Source organism: Caretta caretta, chromosome 7 (genome assembly GCF_965140235.1).
Source record: "Caretta caretta isolate rCarCar2 chromosome 7, rCarCar1.hap1, whole genome shotgun sequence".
NCBI classification, from domain to species: domain Eukaryota; kingdom Metazoa; phylum Chordata; order Testudines; family Cheloniidae; genus Caretta; species Caretta caretta.
In genome coordinates, this window is record NC_134212.1 from 106,992,283 (window position 1) to 107,009,174 (window position 16,892).

At 40.6% G+C, this 16,892-nt stretch overlaps 1 protein-coding gene across 1 annotated transcript; it reads right to left on the bottom strand.

The window, feature by feature from the left end:
• Positions 1-1,781: 1,781 nt before the first annotated feature.
• LOC125640395 (scavenger receptor cysteine-rich domain-containing protein DMBT1-like) lies at positions 1,782-16,692 on the bottom strand. The gene is made up of 5 exons (XM_075131156.1): positions 16,638-16,692; positions 6,334-6,372; positions 5,781-6,113; positions 2,002-2,298; positions 1,782-1,879 (listed from the first exon to the last, which is right to left on the bottom strand). The coding sequence occupies exons 1-5, from the start codon at positions 16,690-16,692 to the stop codon at positions 1,782-1,784; spliced, it is 822 nt and encodes a 273-aa protein (XP_074987257.1).
• Positions 16,693-16,892: the final 200 nt, after the last annotated feature.

Genomic DNA, 16,892 nt, shown 5'->3' on the forward strand with positions numbered 1-16,892 from the left:
ATGTAAATACCTTCCAATGCCAGCTACAAAAGTGCCACGCAAACGCCTATTCTCACTTTCAGATGATGTTGTAAATCAGAAGCGGGCAACATTATCTCCCATAAATGTAAACAAACTTGTTTCTCTTGGTGATTGGCTGAACAAGAAGCAGGACTGAGTGGACTTCTAGGCTCTAAAGTTTTACACTGTTTTATCTTTGAGTGCAGTTATGTAACAGAAAAAAAAATCTACATTTGTAAGCTGCATTTTCACGTTAAAGAGATTGCACTACAGTACTTGGATGAGGTGGATTGAAAAATACTATTTCTTTTGTTGATCATTTTTACAGACCAAATATTTGTAATCAAAAATAATAATATAAAGTGAGCATTGCATATTTTGTATTCTGTGTTGTAACTGATGTCAATATATGTGAAAATGTAGAAAGACATCCAAAAATATTTAATAAATTTCAATTGGTATTCTATTGTTTAACAGTGCAATTAAGACTCTGATTAATCACCATTCATTTTTTTAATTATGATTAATTTTTTTGAGTGAATTGTGTGAGTTAACTGCAATTAATCGACAGCCCTAGTATATGGTGAAGGAATTTGTGGTTGTTTGTTTCTTATTCTTTGAACAATTATTATAGTTTAAAGGTGTCTTCTCAATTGTTCATCTCTTTATTACTGGGTAATTTGATGAATGTGCCAAATAGTCAAGGAATCTCGCAGAGCCAGATCCCCTGCTGGTGTACAACGGAGTAGATACATTGACTTGGATCAGCCACACCAATTCAAATGGGGTGAGGATCTGGACTAAACATTATTACAGGGCCAAATATAAAGTGGTGCCGCAGAATCTTCTGGAAGGAATCTATCCTTTCTTATTATTTAGTATCAACTAAACAAGGGCTTATCTAGATGTGTAGTTCTTGTGAATTCCATGCCCACAACTATAGTTTTGGGTACATCAGCTTTTTCCTGTACATTGGTGAGGCCTCATCTGGAGTACTGTGCCTTCAGTGCCTACAATGAAGACCAATACTTTCAAAACATTACATTGTTTCTTTTTCAGCAAGAAAAAAATGTAAGAGATTGCATCTAACAGCTCCTTTGTTTCATTTCTTAATAGCAGCAGCTCAGCCTCTTGTATAGCAGTATTATACACTTCTGGTTAGAGTTCCCGTCTATTATACCTGCATTGTAAGCGCCTTTAGACACTCAAGTACAGATTCCGGAGATGCGCAGTTCAACATATAGAACCTATTCAGCCAGGTACTGAGCAGTCTGGCTTTGGTCCAGCAAAATATTTAAACACGAGTGGTCTCACTGACTGCAATAGGACTATTTAAGGGCATACATTTAAGCCTGTGCTTAAATGCTTTGCTGAATTAGAGCCAGATTGCTCAGCATCTAACAAGATCAAGTCCATAATTTACAAGGCAAAGTATAAATCCTGAGTTACCTGTTTCTGGAGGCGCTGTTAGTCCAGAACCTGTTGATGTAGAAACATCAGACTTTTAGACCTGGGACATTCCTATTGGATGGGTCCTTCATTGAGGATGTCATGTTTCAAATCAACAAAGCAGAAGCATGAAACACCATGTTTACAAAAACTTAATTATATTAATCATTGGAATAACCCACGGATAATAAAATTCTGCTTCCTGTGACTCAAACCAAATCCCACTAAAGTTAATGGAGAAATATCCCTTGACCTTAAGGGATGTCGGATTGGGACCATACTAACCCAGCTGATAAAACTCCTGACCTACACACACTAGATGGTTCATGATATCACTCATCGGTATAATCTGCATCAACACCTAATGAACTTTCCTTTAAAGTATGGATTACATATTTGAAGTGTATTTTTGCTAAGAATATGATATATACTGAAAGAAAAAGTGTAAAGCAAAACTTTTAAAAGTACAATCCTTAGTCTATCTTACAACAAACACAAAGCTGATTCGCTGAGTATAAAAGCTACAGATATGCAATAAAAGAGAATACATACCTGCACATATGACACTAGCATCTCCATAAACGCCACATGAATAGTGTGGGTGTTCATAAGGGCAAGACCACAAAAAGTCTTCAGAGCCAATGCAGTTCACATTAGTCATCCAAGGACTTGCCCAGCCTTCTCCAAAATAGCTATTTCTCAGAGCAGCAACAGGCTCGCCACAGCCCAGTTGCCTGCACACAACTCGTGCATCGTTCATGTCCCACAAATCACCACAAACTTTTACCCAGCCTCCATAGTAAAGGATTTCAACACGACCTGCACAGTGGTTTGGCCCATTTGCAAGTCCTAGCACCAGCTCTGTGAAAGACACAAATCAATTGATTGCTAGACTATTTGTCCATTTTCACATGGCGATGTTTTAATGCTTTTTGGTTACCAATTAAAATTTGTCCCATACTGGCAATGCAATGCCACTTATTGAGAAGCTAGTGCCCCTCCTTTAGCTCCTCGTTGGCCAGAGCACTATCCTAGTTGGCATGATTATCTCAGCAGAGAGGCCAAGGACTCAGTGGTCAATGTGCCTCACACGAGAGGTCCCACCAAATGAGGAATGTTGGCCCGCGTAGCCATGGCTTGTGCTGTGCTTTTTCTGTGAATGAATAGGAGACTTTGTGATCCAGCACTCTGAACTATTTTTCCCAAGCATGAAACTCACTTCTCATTTAGAATCATAGAATATCAGGGTTGGAAGGGACCTCAGGAGGTCATCTAGTCCAACCCCCTGCTCAAAGCAGGACCAATCCCAATTAAATCATCCCAGCCAGGGCTTTGTCAAGCCTGACCTGAAAAACCTCTAAGGAAGGAGATTCTACCACCTCCCTAGGTAACGCATTCCAGTGTTTCACCACCCTCCTAGTGAAAATGTTTTTCCTAATATCCAACCTAAACCTCCCCCGCTGCAACTTGAGACCATTACTCCTTGTCCTGTCCTCTTCTACCACTGAGAATACTCTAGAACCATCCTCTCTGGAACCACCTCTCAGGTAGTTGAAAGCAGCTATCAAATCCCCCCTCATTCCTCTCTTCCGCAGACTAAACAATCCCAGTTCCCTCAGCCTCTCCTCATAAGTCATGTGTTCCAGACCCCTAATCATTTTTGTTGCCCTTCGCTGGACTCTCTCCAATTTATCCACATCCTTCTTGCAGTGTGGGGCCCAGAACTGGACACAGTACTCCAGATGAGGCCTCACCAATGTCGAATAGAGGGGAACGATCACGTCCCTCGATCTGCTCGCTATGCCCCTACTTATACATCCCAAAATGCCATTGGCCTTCTTAGCAACGAGGGCACACTGCTGACTCATATTTCCAAGGCTTCAATTTCAATTTCATGACAATCATAATTAAATTCACAGGGCATTGTCATTTTCCAAACCAGAACACAGAAAGTTGTTAGCTAAATGCATAACATTGTAAATTAAAATCAATATAAATGTAAACAATACTGTATGTAGACAGGCTCACCATCACTGATTGTTTCAACTGAAAAAAAGCACACAACACAAACTATATTAGTACAAAATACTTAGGCTTCTAGAAAGCTTTATCTTTTTTCCTGTATAAACGTAGTAACTTGTTCAGAAAGCATAATTTTCTCACATCCAATGTTGTTTGGCACTAGAAAGACCTTCGTAGGGGGTGCACCCTGTGTGTGCCACAAAACTCCGCTCGCGGTGCTCCCTATACCCCTGCAGAAAGGGAGGTTTATGGCAAGGTGTGAGAGGGGCTGGCTGTTCTGTGACTACATTCTCTCCCATGAGGAGCTGCTGCCTCCAGGCTTACGGTAGCATATCAGAGCAGTTCTGACTTCAGACACCCATAGATATTACCAGCCCCCTCTGAAACCCTCCTCTGGGATCAGTCCCTGCGAAAACTCTCTGCTCGCTACAACTCAAGTTGATACATTGCTGCACATCACAATGCTTCTTTAAGCATTCATCTTTCTATTTTAATCCATGTGACAATACTTAGGTTCAAGCCAATACTAACTAAAGTGTCCAAGGAATGTTTCTGATATAGTGACCAGATGTCTTACATCTGAGTCCAGATACGTTACAGCCACGGCCTTCTTCATTCACTCTGTTTCTCAAAAACAGTGATCATTTTTTTCTCCTATGATGCATTCTTCCAAAGCTCATGTTGCCCACAGTTATTATTCATATGCTTAGTCTTCTGAAGTCATAGAATCATAGAAAATTAGGGTTGGAAGAGACCTCAGGAGGTCATCTAGTCCAACCCCCTTCTCGAAGCAGTACCAACCCCAATTAAATCATCCCAGCCAGGGCTTTGTTAAGCCGGGCCTTAAAAACCTCTAAACATGCAGATTCCACCACCTCTCTAGGTAACCCATTCCAGTGCTTCACCACCCTCCCAGTGAAATAGTTTTTCCTAATATCCAGCCTAGATCTTCCACACTGCAACTTGAGACTATTACTTCTTGTTCTGTCACATCTGCCACCACTGAGAACAGCCTAGCTCCATCATCCAGTCCTCGTGCTAGTGATTTCATTTCAGTGAATATGGTCATTAAACTGTAAAATTCTAGTCTATATTTTCAGTAGGTGGGTACTATATAAAATAGATACAATATTAGCAAAGATAAAATAGGGCTTACAGATAAAATAAAGAAAGATAAAATAGGGCTTACAGGTGGTGGTTGGCTCTGGCGTCGTAGTTGTGGTGTCAGGAATGGTTGTATTAGTTTCATAAGTGGGTGTAGTGCTCTCTTTTGAGAGAACAAAGACAAAAATAGATAATTTTTTAATATGGACACAAGAATCAATTATTTTATTGCTTAATATACACAAATTTCTGTATTACAACTGTGATATTTTAAATTACTTTCTTAGAAACCTTTTCTTTTTATGAATATTGTGGCACAAAATTTTCTTCTTCTTTCCTTTAGCACAAAATGACATGGGAATATAGTTTGGGAATTTTGTATGTTTGCTTGTGTTTTATTCAGTATTTATTCAAGGTTGTAAGATGACTTATAAGCTGTTTATATACAACTGGCTAATTTCTGAATGCCCCAAAGAACCAAGGAAACACACAGGACCAGTGCTTTGCTGCTGTAAATTAGTGTAGATCCATTGGCTTGACTGGAGTTACACCAATTTATATCAACTGAGGACATGGCCTAAACATTATTTTAAATTGACATTTTAATAGATCCAAAACGAGATCCCATCATCCATCGTTCAAGAGACGTCCCTTCAGTCAGAGAGAGCATGGTGTCAATTGCAAGATTTTATATTTATATCAGTTTTGCTCAATATTATATTTATTATCCCTATTTTACTTGTTTGGTGAATGAGGCCGAAAGAAGCTAAGTGGCATGGCAGAGTCATGAATAAAATCTAGGTTTCCCACATCCCATTTCCATGGCCTATCACCACTACAGTATTCTACTTTCAAAGGAAGTGAGGTTACCAGAACAGAAAACTAACCCTGGTTGACAGACGCTGCCCTTTGGAACTTCAGACTAATGTCAGCTGTACTTGGCTATCCTAGGGTGATTCCCCTCCCCCTCACCTTTTTTTTTTCTTGTATATCTTTATTCTATGTTAGCAAAACCACATTCATCATGGAACTAACTGGCTGGCTGATTGAAGCATGGAACTAATGTTTGAGGAAGTAGAAAAGTGGCCTTTTTAGTATGGGATCCAGTCCCAAAAACTGTATTTCATGTATTGAAAACCTTGTAATGTGACTTTCAAAAACATCTTTGACATGGTGAAAAGCGTGGTCATGCACCTGCAAGACACCTGCAAACTCTTGGTATTTACCTGAGCAGATGACACCGGCATCTTCAGAATGACCACAGTTATGAGAGAGCCATCCTGAATGAGGACAGTCCCATAGACTGTATTCCCATCCTTTGCATCTCACATCATCCAGAACAATATTTCCTGAGCCTTGACCGTAATAGGCATTGGTCTTTGCTGCAACACCATATCCACATCCAAGCTGCCTGCACACAACATTGGCGTCATTGAGATCCCAAGAATCATCACACACTGTCCCCCAGGATCCTGCGTAATAGACTTCAACACGACCCTCACATCTGCTAAATGAATTCACCAGTCGCAATGCCAGCCCTAAAATAGATGTAAGGGAATGATTATTAACACATTAGTTAGTTCTTTCCCTCTTGGTAAAACCGTGACAACTGGGGTCAATCTGACACACATATGAAACCACATTTGACACTTCTGGGGATTACATGTCCAGATCAGGTCACACATATGGATCAGTATGATGTCAAATCCCACAGTAAAAAAATAAATTTTAGTAAATCAAGGGCGAGACAGCACTTACCACTTGGTGTGGTTCTCCCTGGAGGAAACGGAGTGCTTGCTGCAAGAAAAGACAAAGAAGGGACAATTAGAGAACCCACAAATCCTGAGTGTACTGAAGTTAAATCAGATTAAAACTTCTAAGGAATATTTCTAGAACAGTGTACCAGACATCTTACTGAAGTAAGATATATTACCTCTACCGCCTTCTTTCATGCATTGTGTTCATTTAAAAAGCAATCTTTTTTTTCTCCCAAGGTGTGTTCTTCATAAGCTCTTGTTGCTCACTGTTATTACGCCTATGTTTTCCCTTTCTCTTTCGTTATCATGCTAGATATTCTCCTTTCAAAACCAAGGAATGACCATATCTTAAGAGTCAGAAAAGTGCCTTAATGTCTCCTGGGGAATGACCTATTCAGGTTCTGGCCAGAGAGGCTAGCAGGGAAATCTAAACGTGAAGATCTTGTTCTCTTCTCGGGAGGGAGTGATGGAACAGAAATGACAGAGTTGGCTGGACTGAAAAAAACCTATATTTATTCTCCACATCTCAGTGTTCTGAGGGTACAGTATACAAGAGTAAGGGTGTGTAATGGACCTCTACAGTTCAACAAAACATTTATTGCCTGTACCACGTTTCAAATTTGCCCTTCGTATTGCTATTCAACCTGTCCTTTCTCTCATTTCAGTTCATTTGGAAATTCTACTCTAAAAGCATAGGCTACAGTTTCAAAACATTTCTAGCACAGAACCCTATCAGAGAGAAACATTTTAATGAAACCAGAATGACTTAGCACTTGCCAGTTGTGTACCAGAGCCATGATGGAGTGGATTCCGGTGTTTCTGCAGGAAGATAACAGAAGCATAAGTAGAGACCTAGGGTGAATTTTCAGATGAATGGCAAAATGCACATCCCTTCCGCTAAATTTCAAATACCCTCACCCAGTCCTGGAAGCACTAGAACCCTTCAGTGAAACAGTTGGAAGAATGATTTTAACCTGGGCAAAACAACGTGTTTTCCCTACTCTTATTTTTGTAACAGCTGAAATATTTGAGCTGAAATGTCCTGTCATAAATATAAAGGGAAGGGTGACAACTTTATGTATGCAGTAGCATAAAATCCCTCCTGGCCAGATGTACTGAAGGGGTTAAGAAGCTCCAATAACCTGGTTGGCACCTGACCAAAAGGACCAATGAGGAAAGAAGATACTTTCAGATCCGGGGGTGGGGGTTTTGTTTGGGCTCTCTTTGGGTATGTCTTCACCACCCGCCGGATCAGCAGGCAGCGATTGATCCAGCGGGGATCGATTTATCGCGTCTAGTCTAGACGCGATAAATCGAACCCCAAGCACTCTCCTGTCAACTCCTGTACTCCAGTTCGGCGAGAGGTGCAGGCAGAGTCGATGGGGGAGTGGCAGCAGTCGACTCACTGCAGTGGAGACACCACGGTCAGTCGATCTAAGTACGTCAACTTCAGTTATGTTATTCACGTAGCTGAAGTTGCGTAACTTAGATCGATTCCCCCCGCCCCCTCTCAGTGTAGACCATGCCTTTGTTTGTTCCCTCTCTGAATGGAGAGAGAGACCAAGCAGGTAAAACATCTCCTGAAAACATACCTGCAATAATACATCTAAAATTACACAAATTGTAAGTAAAGGCAAGGAAATGCGTTAGATTATCTTTTGTTTTAGCTTGTGACTTTTCCCTATGCTAAGAGGGAGTTTTAGTCCTGTTTTTTGTAACTTTGAAGCTGAGCCTAAAGGGGAATCCTCTGTGTTTAAATCTTTTTTTAGCCCGTAAAGTTACCTTCCATACTGATTTTACAGGTGCGATTCTTTTACTTTCTCTTTAAATAAAGTTCTTCCTTTAAGAACCTGTTTGATTTTCAGTGTCCTAGAGACAAAGGGTCTGGTCGGTACTCACATTATTCTTAAGCCTCCCCAGGAAAGGGGGTGAAGAGGCTTGGGGGAATATTTTGGGGGAACAGGGAGCCAAGTGACCCTTTTCCTGAACTTTTGTGTAAATCACTTGGTGGTGGCAGCAATACCGTCCAAGCACAAGGAAAGGAATTGTACCTTGGGGAAGTTTTAACCTAAGCTGTGTATGTAATATGTAATGTGTGACTTTTTCCACCCACCTATAAATTGGTCATGTCAAATGAAGACAAGTTTTACAGAAGCAATTTTTCCGCACTTTAACTTCTTAGGACAGCTCGTTTTAGAGCACACAGTATGCTGGGTTACTCTGAATTATGTCCTAAGGAAGAAATGGGAGCTGATTCAAAAAGAACCTTTAGCTGTCCTATTACCATGTAATAACGCAATATAAACAAGTTCAACATTCTCAGGAGAAGAAAGGGACCAAAAATGTGAAATGTAGAATTAAAATTTTGAAAGGGGTAATTAAAAAAAATTAAAATGGAGAAAGCTGGTCTAAAGTCCCTAAAATCAAAATTGAAGACATTAAAATGCTCTAAGTCAGTATGGAGGCTGTTAGCTTTAGCACATCAAACTGTAACCGAGTTACAGCAGGCATGAATACGCCTGAAACAAAAAGAATTCAGGAAGGCAAGAAAAAGATGATGAAAGTGAAATGATGGGGTTCAAGAGGTTGTTCAAGCCAACTACACACCACACAACAGAAACACTAACCCAGGAACCTATCCCTGCAACAAACCCCATTGCCAACTCTGTCCACATATCTATTCAAGGGACACCATCGTAGGACCTAACCACATCAGCCACACCATCAGGGGCTCATTCAACTGCACTTCTACCAATGTGATATATGCCATCATGTGCCAGCAATGCCCTGCTGCCATGTACATTGGCCAAACCGGACAGTCTCTATGCAAAAGAATAAATGGACACAAATCCGTCATCAAGAATTATAACGTTCAAAAACATGTTGGAGAACACTTCAATCTCCCTGGACACTCAATAACAGACTTAAGAGTGGCAATTCTTCAACAACAAAACTTCAAAAACATACTCCAAAGAGAAACTGCAGAACTGGAATTAATTTGCAAACTAGACACCATCAAATTAGGCCTGAATAAAGACTGGAAGTGGATGGGTCACTACAAAAACTAGAAACTAATTTCCCTATGCTAATTTCCCCCTGTTGTTACTCACACCTTGTTGTCAACTGTTTGAAATGGGCCACCCTGATTACATTGGCCTCATTACCACTACAAAAGTGATTTTTCTTCCTGTTGATAATAGCCCACTTCCACTTTAATTGAGTTGTCTCGTTAGCACTGACCCCCCCCCCACTTGGTAAGGCAACTCCCATCTTTTCATGTACTGTGTATATATATCTGCCTACTGTATTTTTTACTCCATGCATCTGACGAAGTGGGTTTTAGCCCAAGAAAGCTTATGCCCAAATAAATTTGTTAGTCTCTAAGGTGCCACAAGTACTCCTCGTTGTTTTTGCTGATACAGACCTAACACAGCTACCACGCTGAAATCAGTGAACCTTGTAGAACAAGGTTTCCTTTCTCCTGACATCACAATAGTAATGGTGGTGGCAACAGCTACAAAAAAGGCTGGCATTTCTAGCACTCTGTAAAAAAGCAAAGAACTTCTCAGCAGAAAGGAGGAAGATTGGGGAGAGAGATGGCTGGATAGATTAAAAGAGCTAGGCTGGTCATAAGGAGGGATCATCAATATCGTTCATATTTCATGATCATAGAATCATAGAATATCAGGGTTGGAAGGGACCTCAGGAGGTCATCTAGTCCAACCCCCTGCTCAAAGCAGGACCAATCCCCAATTAAATCATCCCAGCCAGGGCTTTGTCAAGCCTGACCTGAAAAACTTCTAAGGAAGGAGATTCTACCACCTCCCTAGGTAACGCATTCCAGTGTTTCACCACCCTCCTAGTGAAAAAGTTTTTCCTAATATCCAACCTAAACCTCCCCCACTGCAACTTGAGACCATTACTCCTTGTCCTGTCCTCTGCTATCACTGAGAATAGTCTAGAACCATCCTCTCTGGAACCACCTCTCAGGTAGTTGAAAGCAGCTATCAAATCCCCCCTCATTCTTCTCTTCTGCAGACTAAACAATCCCAGTTCCCTCAGCCTCTCTTCATAAGTCATGTGTTCCAGACCCCTAATCATTTTTGTTGCCCTTCGCTGGACTCTCTCCAATTTATCCACATCCTTCTTGAAGTGTGGGGCCCAAAACTGGACACAGTACTCCAGATGAGGCCTCACCAATGTCGAATAGAGGGAAACGGTCACGTCCCTCGATCTGCTGGCAATGCCCCTACTTATACATCCCAAAATGCCATTGGCCTTTTTGGCAACAAGGGCACACTGTTGACTCATATCTAGCTTCTCGTCCACTGTAACCCCTAGGTCCTTTTCCGCAGAACTGCTGCCTAGCCATTTGGTCCCTAGTCTGTAGCTGTGCATTTTTGGGTTCTTCCGTCCTAAGTGCAGGACCCTGCACTTATCCTTATTGAACCTCATCAGATTTCTTTTGGCCCAATCCTCCAATTTGTCTAGATCCCTCTGTATCCTATCCCTGCCCTCCAGCGTATCTACCACTCCTCCCAGTTTAGTATCATCCACAAATTTGCTGAGAGTGCAATCCACACCATCCTCCAGATCATTTATGAAGATATTGAACAAAACCGGCCCCAGGACCGACCCCTGGGGCACTCCACTTGACACCGGCTGCCAACTAGACATGGAGCCATTGATCACTACCCACTGAGCCCGACAATCTAGCCAACTTTCTATCCACCTTATAGCGCATTCATCTAGCCCATACTTCTTTAACTTGCTGACAAGAATACTGTGGGAAACCGTGTCAAAAGCTTTGCTAAAATCAAGAAACAATACATCCACTGCTTTCCCTTCATCCACAGAACCAGTAATCTCATCATAGAAGGCGATTAGATTAGTCAGGCATGACCTTCCCTTGGTGAATCCATGCTGACTGTTCCTGATCACTTTCCTCTCATGTAAGTGCTTCAGGATTGATTCTTTGAGGACCTGCTCCATGATTTTTCCGGGGACTGAGGTGACTGGCCTGTAGTTCCCAGGATCCTCCTTCTTCCCTTTTTTAAAGATTGGCACTACATTAGCCTTTTTCCAGTCATCTGGGACTTCCCCCGTTCGCCACGAGTTTTCAAAGATAATGGCCAATGGCTCTGCAATCACAGCCGCCAATTCCTTTAGCACTCTCGGATGCAACTCGTCCGGCCCCATGGACTTGTGCACGTCCAGCTTTTCTAAATAGTCCCTAACCACCTCTTTCTCCACAGAGGGCTGGCCATCTATTCCCCACATGATGATTTATAGCCTACAATCAAAAGTATTTGTAACCTAACTGTGCACATAGCTAGCCTATGAAGCCACTGAGCTTTCCCCTTCCTCCCCCATTGCTTGTTAAACCAACATGTTGCATCTTGTCTTAGCTCATTTTGTAAGCTCTTCAGGGAAGCTTATAATGTGTTTGAAGCCACTATTGTAATACAGATAAATAATAATTTTTAAAATATGTGTGTCCACAAGGTGGTGCTAAATCTTTTAGCTCCATAAAAGACATTCATTCAAAATAAACCATCCAACTAAAGATGATTTTCTTTTCACTGAGCATGAGTTTTTCTTGAAAAAATCAACTGACCAAGGGACAATACCACTATTAATTCAGCCATTTCTCTCTCAAACATATTTAGAAATAACTCAAACAACTATAATGTTAAATCTAGTATAGTTTTTCTTGATGTCAAATAGCTAGAAAAAAATAATTTCTAAAGACTTTGAACACGTTGGCCAAACATATTCTTGTTCCTTGGCCTCTTCTTGGTCCCAGCGTTAAACTACATAATCTGTCTCTGCGCAGGGCCTGATTCTAATCTCACAAAAGTGAGAAACAAGATATGCTCCATTTAAGTCAATTGGTTTTACTGGTCTAAAGTCAGTATGTGAGATCAGAATCAGGCCTATCTTGTTCATAAGGGGCCTGTCACCCTGACATACTTCAGCTGGATCCAGCTAAACTACTGGTGGTAGCTATGTCATTTTTAAAAAAGAAGCTATATTCAGTTAAAGTGGTGAATGTTGGATCATGCTATGGTGAATATTACAATAAACAACAATAGAATGTTGCTAGTACTATGAATTAGACATATAAAGTGGTTCCATACCCACTGCTTCATCAACAAGTATATTGCTTTATTAGCAAGTAGTGATTTTGCAGGGATCAAATATTCAATCTCCCCAGAAATGCATGTTAGTGGATGATCATTTTAACAGTAGTGGGAAAACCAATCAGAGCCCAGACTAGACAATTCCCATCTTTGACGGGGCTGGAATATTTGAACAAGGCAGTAACTCCATATATCTCACCCTTGAAGATCCAATTAGATTACTTTGTGCAATGGGTACCAAAACAGTCGATGTTACTATTAAGGTTTAGTTGTTTGTACAACTGTCTAATAGTTCAGTGTAATGCTTTAACAGGTAAGCAGCTTTCTTTTGATTTAGGTTTGATACTTCTTAAAACAGCTCAAAGCACATGCATTTATTTTCCATTTTATATACTAATTGCAGTGTTATAAAAACAGGAAACATCTCTCAACATTTTAGTCATTCAGAACACATTCGAATAAAAAATGGGCTCTAACCATTAAACCAATCTGAGAACCCACCAAACTTTGGGCAAGTTCAGATTCAGATCCAAAATCCATTATTTGAGCCCCTCTCTGTAGTGAATACACTATGGAAAAGTTTAATCTTGCACCCTGACTTTGCGTGACCGTGCCATTGAAGTGGGAAGTAGTGCTGTAACACAGTGTCATCTCCAGCTGTTCCTTTTGGAGTCTTTGATCAGAATCAGACACAGGGATTTGGGCAACACTAGCCTTGCCTGCCTGTTTGTTGCCTCTTCCCCACATTAAAAGCTGAACAAGCTGACTTGTAATGGGGGTCAGGGCTCTTGTTCACTCATTGTATTAGCAGGTATTAAAATGCTACGTAAGGCTGGTGAAGGTCTACTGACTGTGTGGTGTGGCCTTTAGTCTTGGGGATCATAGTCAGCTGACACGTTAAACCAGCTGCACTGGGCTTGGGATAGAGAATCGGAGAGCCATAACTGGTTGTTGGTTCTCATCATTTCTTCTTTTCTGCTCTGTTGAGTGGCTGATGGGGGTGAGGGGTAAAGGAGCAATCTACGTGATTTTGTGACTGGATGTCACAGTTTTATAGGGACAGTCCTGATATTCAGGACATTTTCTTATTTAGACACCTATTACCCCCCACCCCCGTTCTGATTTTTCATACTTGCTATCTGGTCACCCTAGTCTGCAGGAAAGCAGTGGGATGCAGTTGGAGACGCAATGCCCCTATCATAAGCTTATACTGATGGGGCTGATTCAAACACTGGCATTTAAAAATTGCAGGACACAGCGCAGGGTCCATTTCCCGAGCACATTTCCAATTTATAATCAAATACAATATTCATTACAGTTAGCTATCCAGTGCCACAGTTGGGACTGTCCTAGCGCAAATGACTGCAGATATTGGCCAAATGCATCTAATGGAAATGTTTGTTGTTCTCTCTCACCCAGAGAAGTTACTCCAATAAAAGATATTACCTCACCCACCTGGTCTCTCTTACAGAGAAGTGCTATAGAATTTAATAGAAAATTATACCCTATAATTTTAACTGTTCTACAGAGTTTAATAGGGATTGATATTCCTATTATAAAATTCTATACGATTCATAAACCTATAGAAAGGACATCACTACTATTATATTTTATTATTTTTAGAATAATCTCTAGCAACCCCGATTACATTCCTATAGAATTATGTAACCCTATAGAGTATTCCGTATGGGATATATAATTAATAATTACACTTACATCCAGGCAACTCTATTGAAGTGTATTCCTACTGGTAAGGAAAACATTCCATAATCAATATCTTTATTTCATGATCAATTTGTTCACACTTACCAAATCATTGTGCACTAAACCCATACCCAGCCAAGTTAGAAGGGTGGTGTATGTTTTTTGTTGTTGTTTTTAGTTAACTGAGCACAAAGAAAGAATGACTGAATCAATGTTGCAAAGCTGACAATCTTATTTAAGCTTGAAAAAAAAATCAAAAATGGCTCAAGTAAATTGTACCAAAATTTCCCACGAATAAAAATGTTGGCCTGAGACTAAACACAAAATAATGTATCCAATTTTCCACCTCCCAATTTCTGAAAAGGTATCACCTCCGGGGGTTTTTCTTCTGGTCATGGACCCATAATATCTGTACCTCTGAAGCTGCCAAATAAATGCTTCAAGTAAACATGTCCCTATTTGCAAGCAGCGTGTACAGTAAGGATAAATTTAGCTACAGATGCACAAAGAGCACCAGCAAAACTGCTCATTTATCTATAAACACATCAAATTTGGTTATACAAACTCCTGTTTTTGCAACTTTAAAGTCTCAAAATCCTCAGGGTCAAATTGTAAATTTGGAATCAAAGCACAATGCTATTGGTAAATTAAAGGTCACCGGAAGTTATTTTTTCAGTTCTCTGGCACTTTCCAAAAAATAATAATTAAAATCTATTTGAGTTGACCTGAAACTGAAAGTGCTAAAAAAAATTTATGAAAATGACCTATTTTGGAGGTTTGGAGGTTGTGGTTTGGAGCATTTTTAAACTAAAAGCAAAGGAAATAAAGGGCTAGATTAACAAACTAACAGGGGGGAGGATGGTGGCCGCTTCCTTATGTCCTTTAGTTCAATAGTAGGGCATGCCCTCAGAAAGTGAGACACCCACGTCCAAGTTCCTGCTCCAATGACTAATTATTTATACAAGTGGAACAGTGCAAAAGAAGAGCGTGCACGAGCCCCACACCAAATGTCCCATATCTCAGTTCCTGGGGTGCTCTCCTGCAATGGGGGAGACAAATTCAAATCCCTGCTCCAAGTCAGGCAGCAAGGAGAATTGAACCAAGAAATACCACAGCCCAGGTGAATGTCCTAACCACAGAGCTAAAGATTAAGTGAGACGCCACTGCCTGCTGTCTCGTGCAAAAAATACAGAGATGCCGGAAACAGCCAATGGCATAATGCATAGAGAGCACTGCTAAAAACCTCTCCTGGCCACTGGGAAGCAGTGGTGGAGGGATTGGGTAGTAGTGGGGAGAGCTGAGAGAAGAAGAAACTGGAAGAAGCTAGAAGAAGCAGGGACAGTCGGTGAGGGGAGGGAGATGTAGAGAAGCAGAGGAGGAAATAGAGGATGGGGGGAAAGAGAGAGAGAGAAACACAAAAAGAATGGAGAAAGAAAGGAGCTAAGTCAGGACCTTCAAATAGTTGGGAGGCCAGCCACCTGTTAAGCAGGGAGCACAGAGGTTGATCAGATCCCATGATTTGTAGGTTAGGAAGGATATTTTAGGTTAGTTAAGGAGCCAGACTTCAAAGTTGCTCTGCTTCATGGTTACAATTAGAGTTCAACATATATCCTTATTCCCCTGTTATAATCATTCAAAAATACACTGAACGGATAAACACACGCTATCGCACATTCACCCTTCACAAATCTCATTTAACCAAGGGCCTGATGTGAATAGAAATAACTATAATGCTGCTTAAATACTAGTTATGAAAATCACCCACAAGTCCAAATTCTATAACATGAGCGTGACAGGATTGTTTAGAATAGGGTGGTTTAACATTTTGAACCAGTTACCCAAACTAATGACAGGATGAGAAGAAAGAAAATCACTCACAAAGGGGAAGATGCCAGCATACTGGTGTGTAATAGCTCATTTACCCCAAGTACACTCTGATAATTTCACAATTGTGTCTTATTACATTTTGTTAAAATGTATTTAATAAAATATTAGCGGGGTGGTTCAATGTGTGCCTAGAAGTATTACTTTTGCAGCACTTGAAAATAAATATGCCTTTTAGCAAGAGAAATCACATTAGTCCTTAATTTGCACCCTGAACACCAAGATTTGGAGACATTAAATTGTTAACTTACAGGCTATTGATTGACTTGATTTTAATTGTGGCACAAGCCACTAACACAAAACACTAGGTGGTGGGAGCAAGGTTAATTTCACCATACTAAGCAGTTTATTTAAATAGTTCAAATAATAGTTACAATTAACTAGTTTATTTGACTCACATTTTTCAACAGAGCTGTGCTATCCAATGGAGCCCTACACTGACACTACCTTTAAACTTTGCACAAAGCTCCCATTGGCATGACTGGGAGTTCTAGATGTGGACCCAGTGAAAGTGAGCAAAAGATGTCTTTACATTTTTGTAAGAATGACCTTGCAAGAATAGTAGGCATTTTACCTGTGGTAGTCTGCAGAGTTCCAGAAATTGTCAGGAACATCCAAATGAAGATCATTGTGGCACCCATCCTGTGAGGGCTCCTGAGGAATGGAGCAGCAGAATTTATAGGCTCTGACTATGGAGGGGTGTGGCTCAGCAGTCTGCTCTACATCTACAGTAAATCAATACAAAGTGAATTCCAAAGGTGATTTAATTTCAGTCACAAAGGAAGGTGTGTTTAATTTGTTCCCCATTTCATTTTATTTTTATAACCTC

What these genes read in the sequence shown, in the direction of transcription:
- LOC125640395 (XM_075131156.1), bottom strand. Translation starts at nt 16,692, where the DNA reads ATGATCTTCATTTGGATGTTCCTGACAATTTCTGGAACTCTGCAGACT. An exon ending in AACTCTGCAGACTACCACAG is followed by an intron (nt 6,373 to 16,637) that starts GTAAAATGCCTA and finishes CTTTTCTTGCAG; the next exon opens with CAAGCACTCCGTTTCCTCCA. An exon ending in TGCTAGTGTCATATGTGCAG is followed by an intron (nt 1,880 to 2,001) that starts GTATGTATTCTC and finishes TTTTTCTTTCAG; the next exon opens with TATATATCATATTCTTAGCA.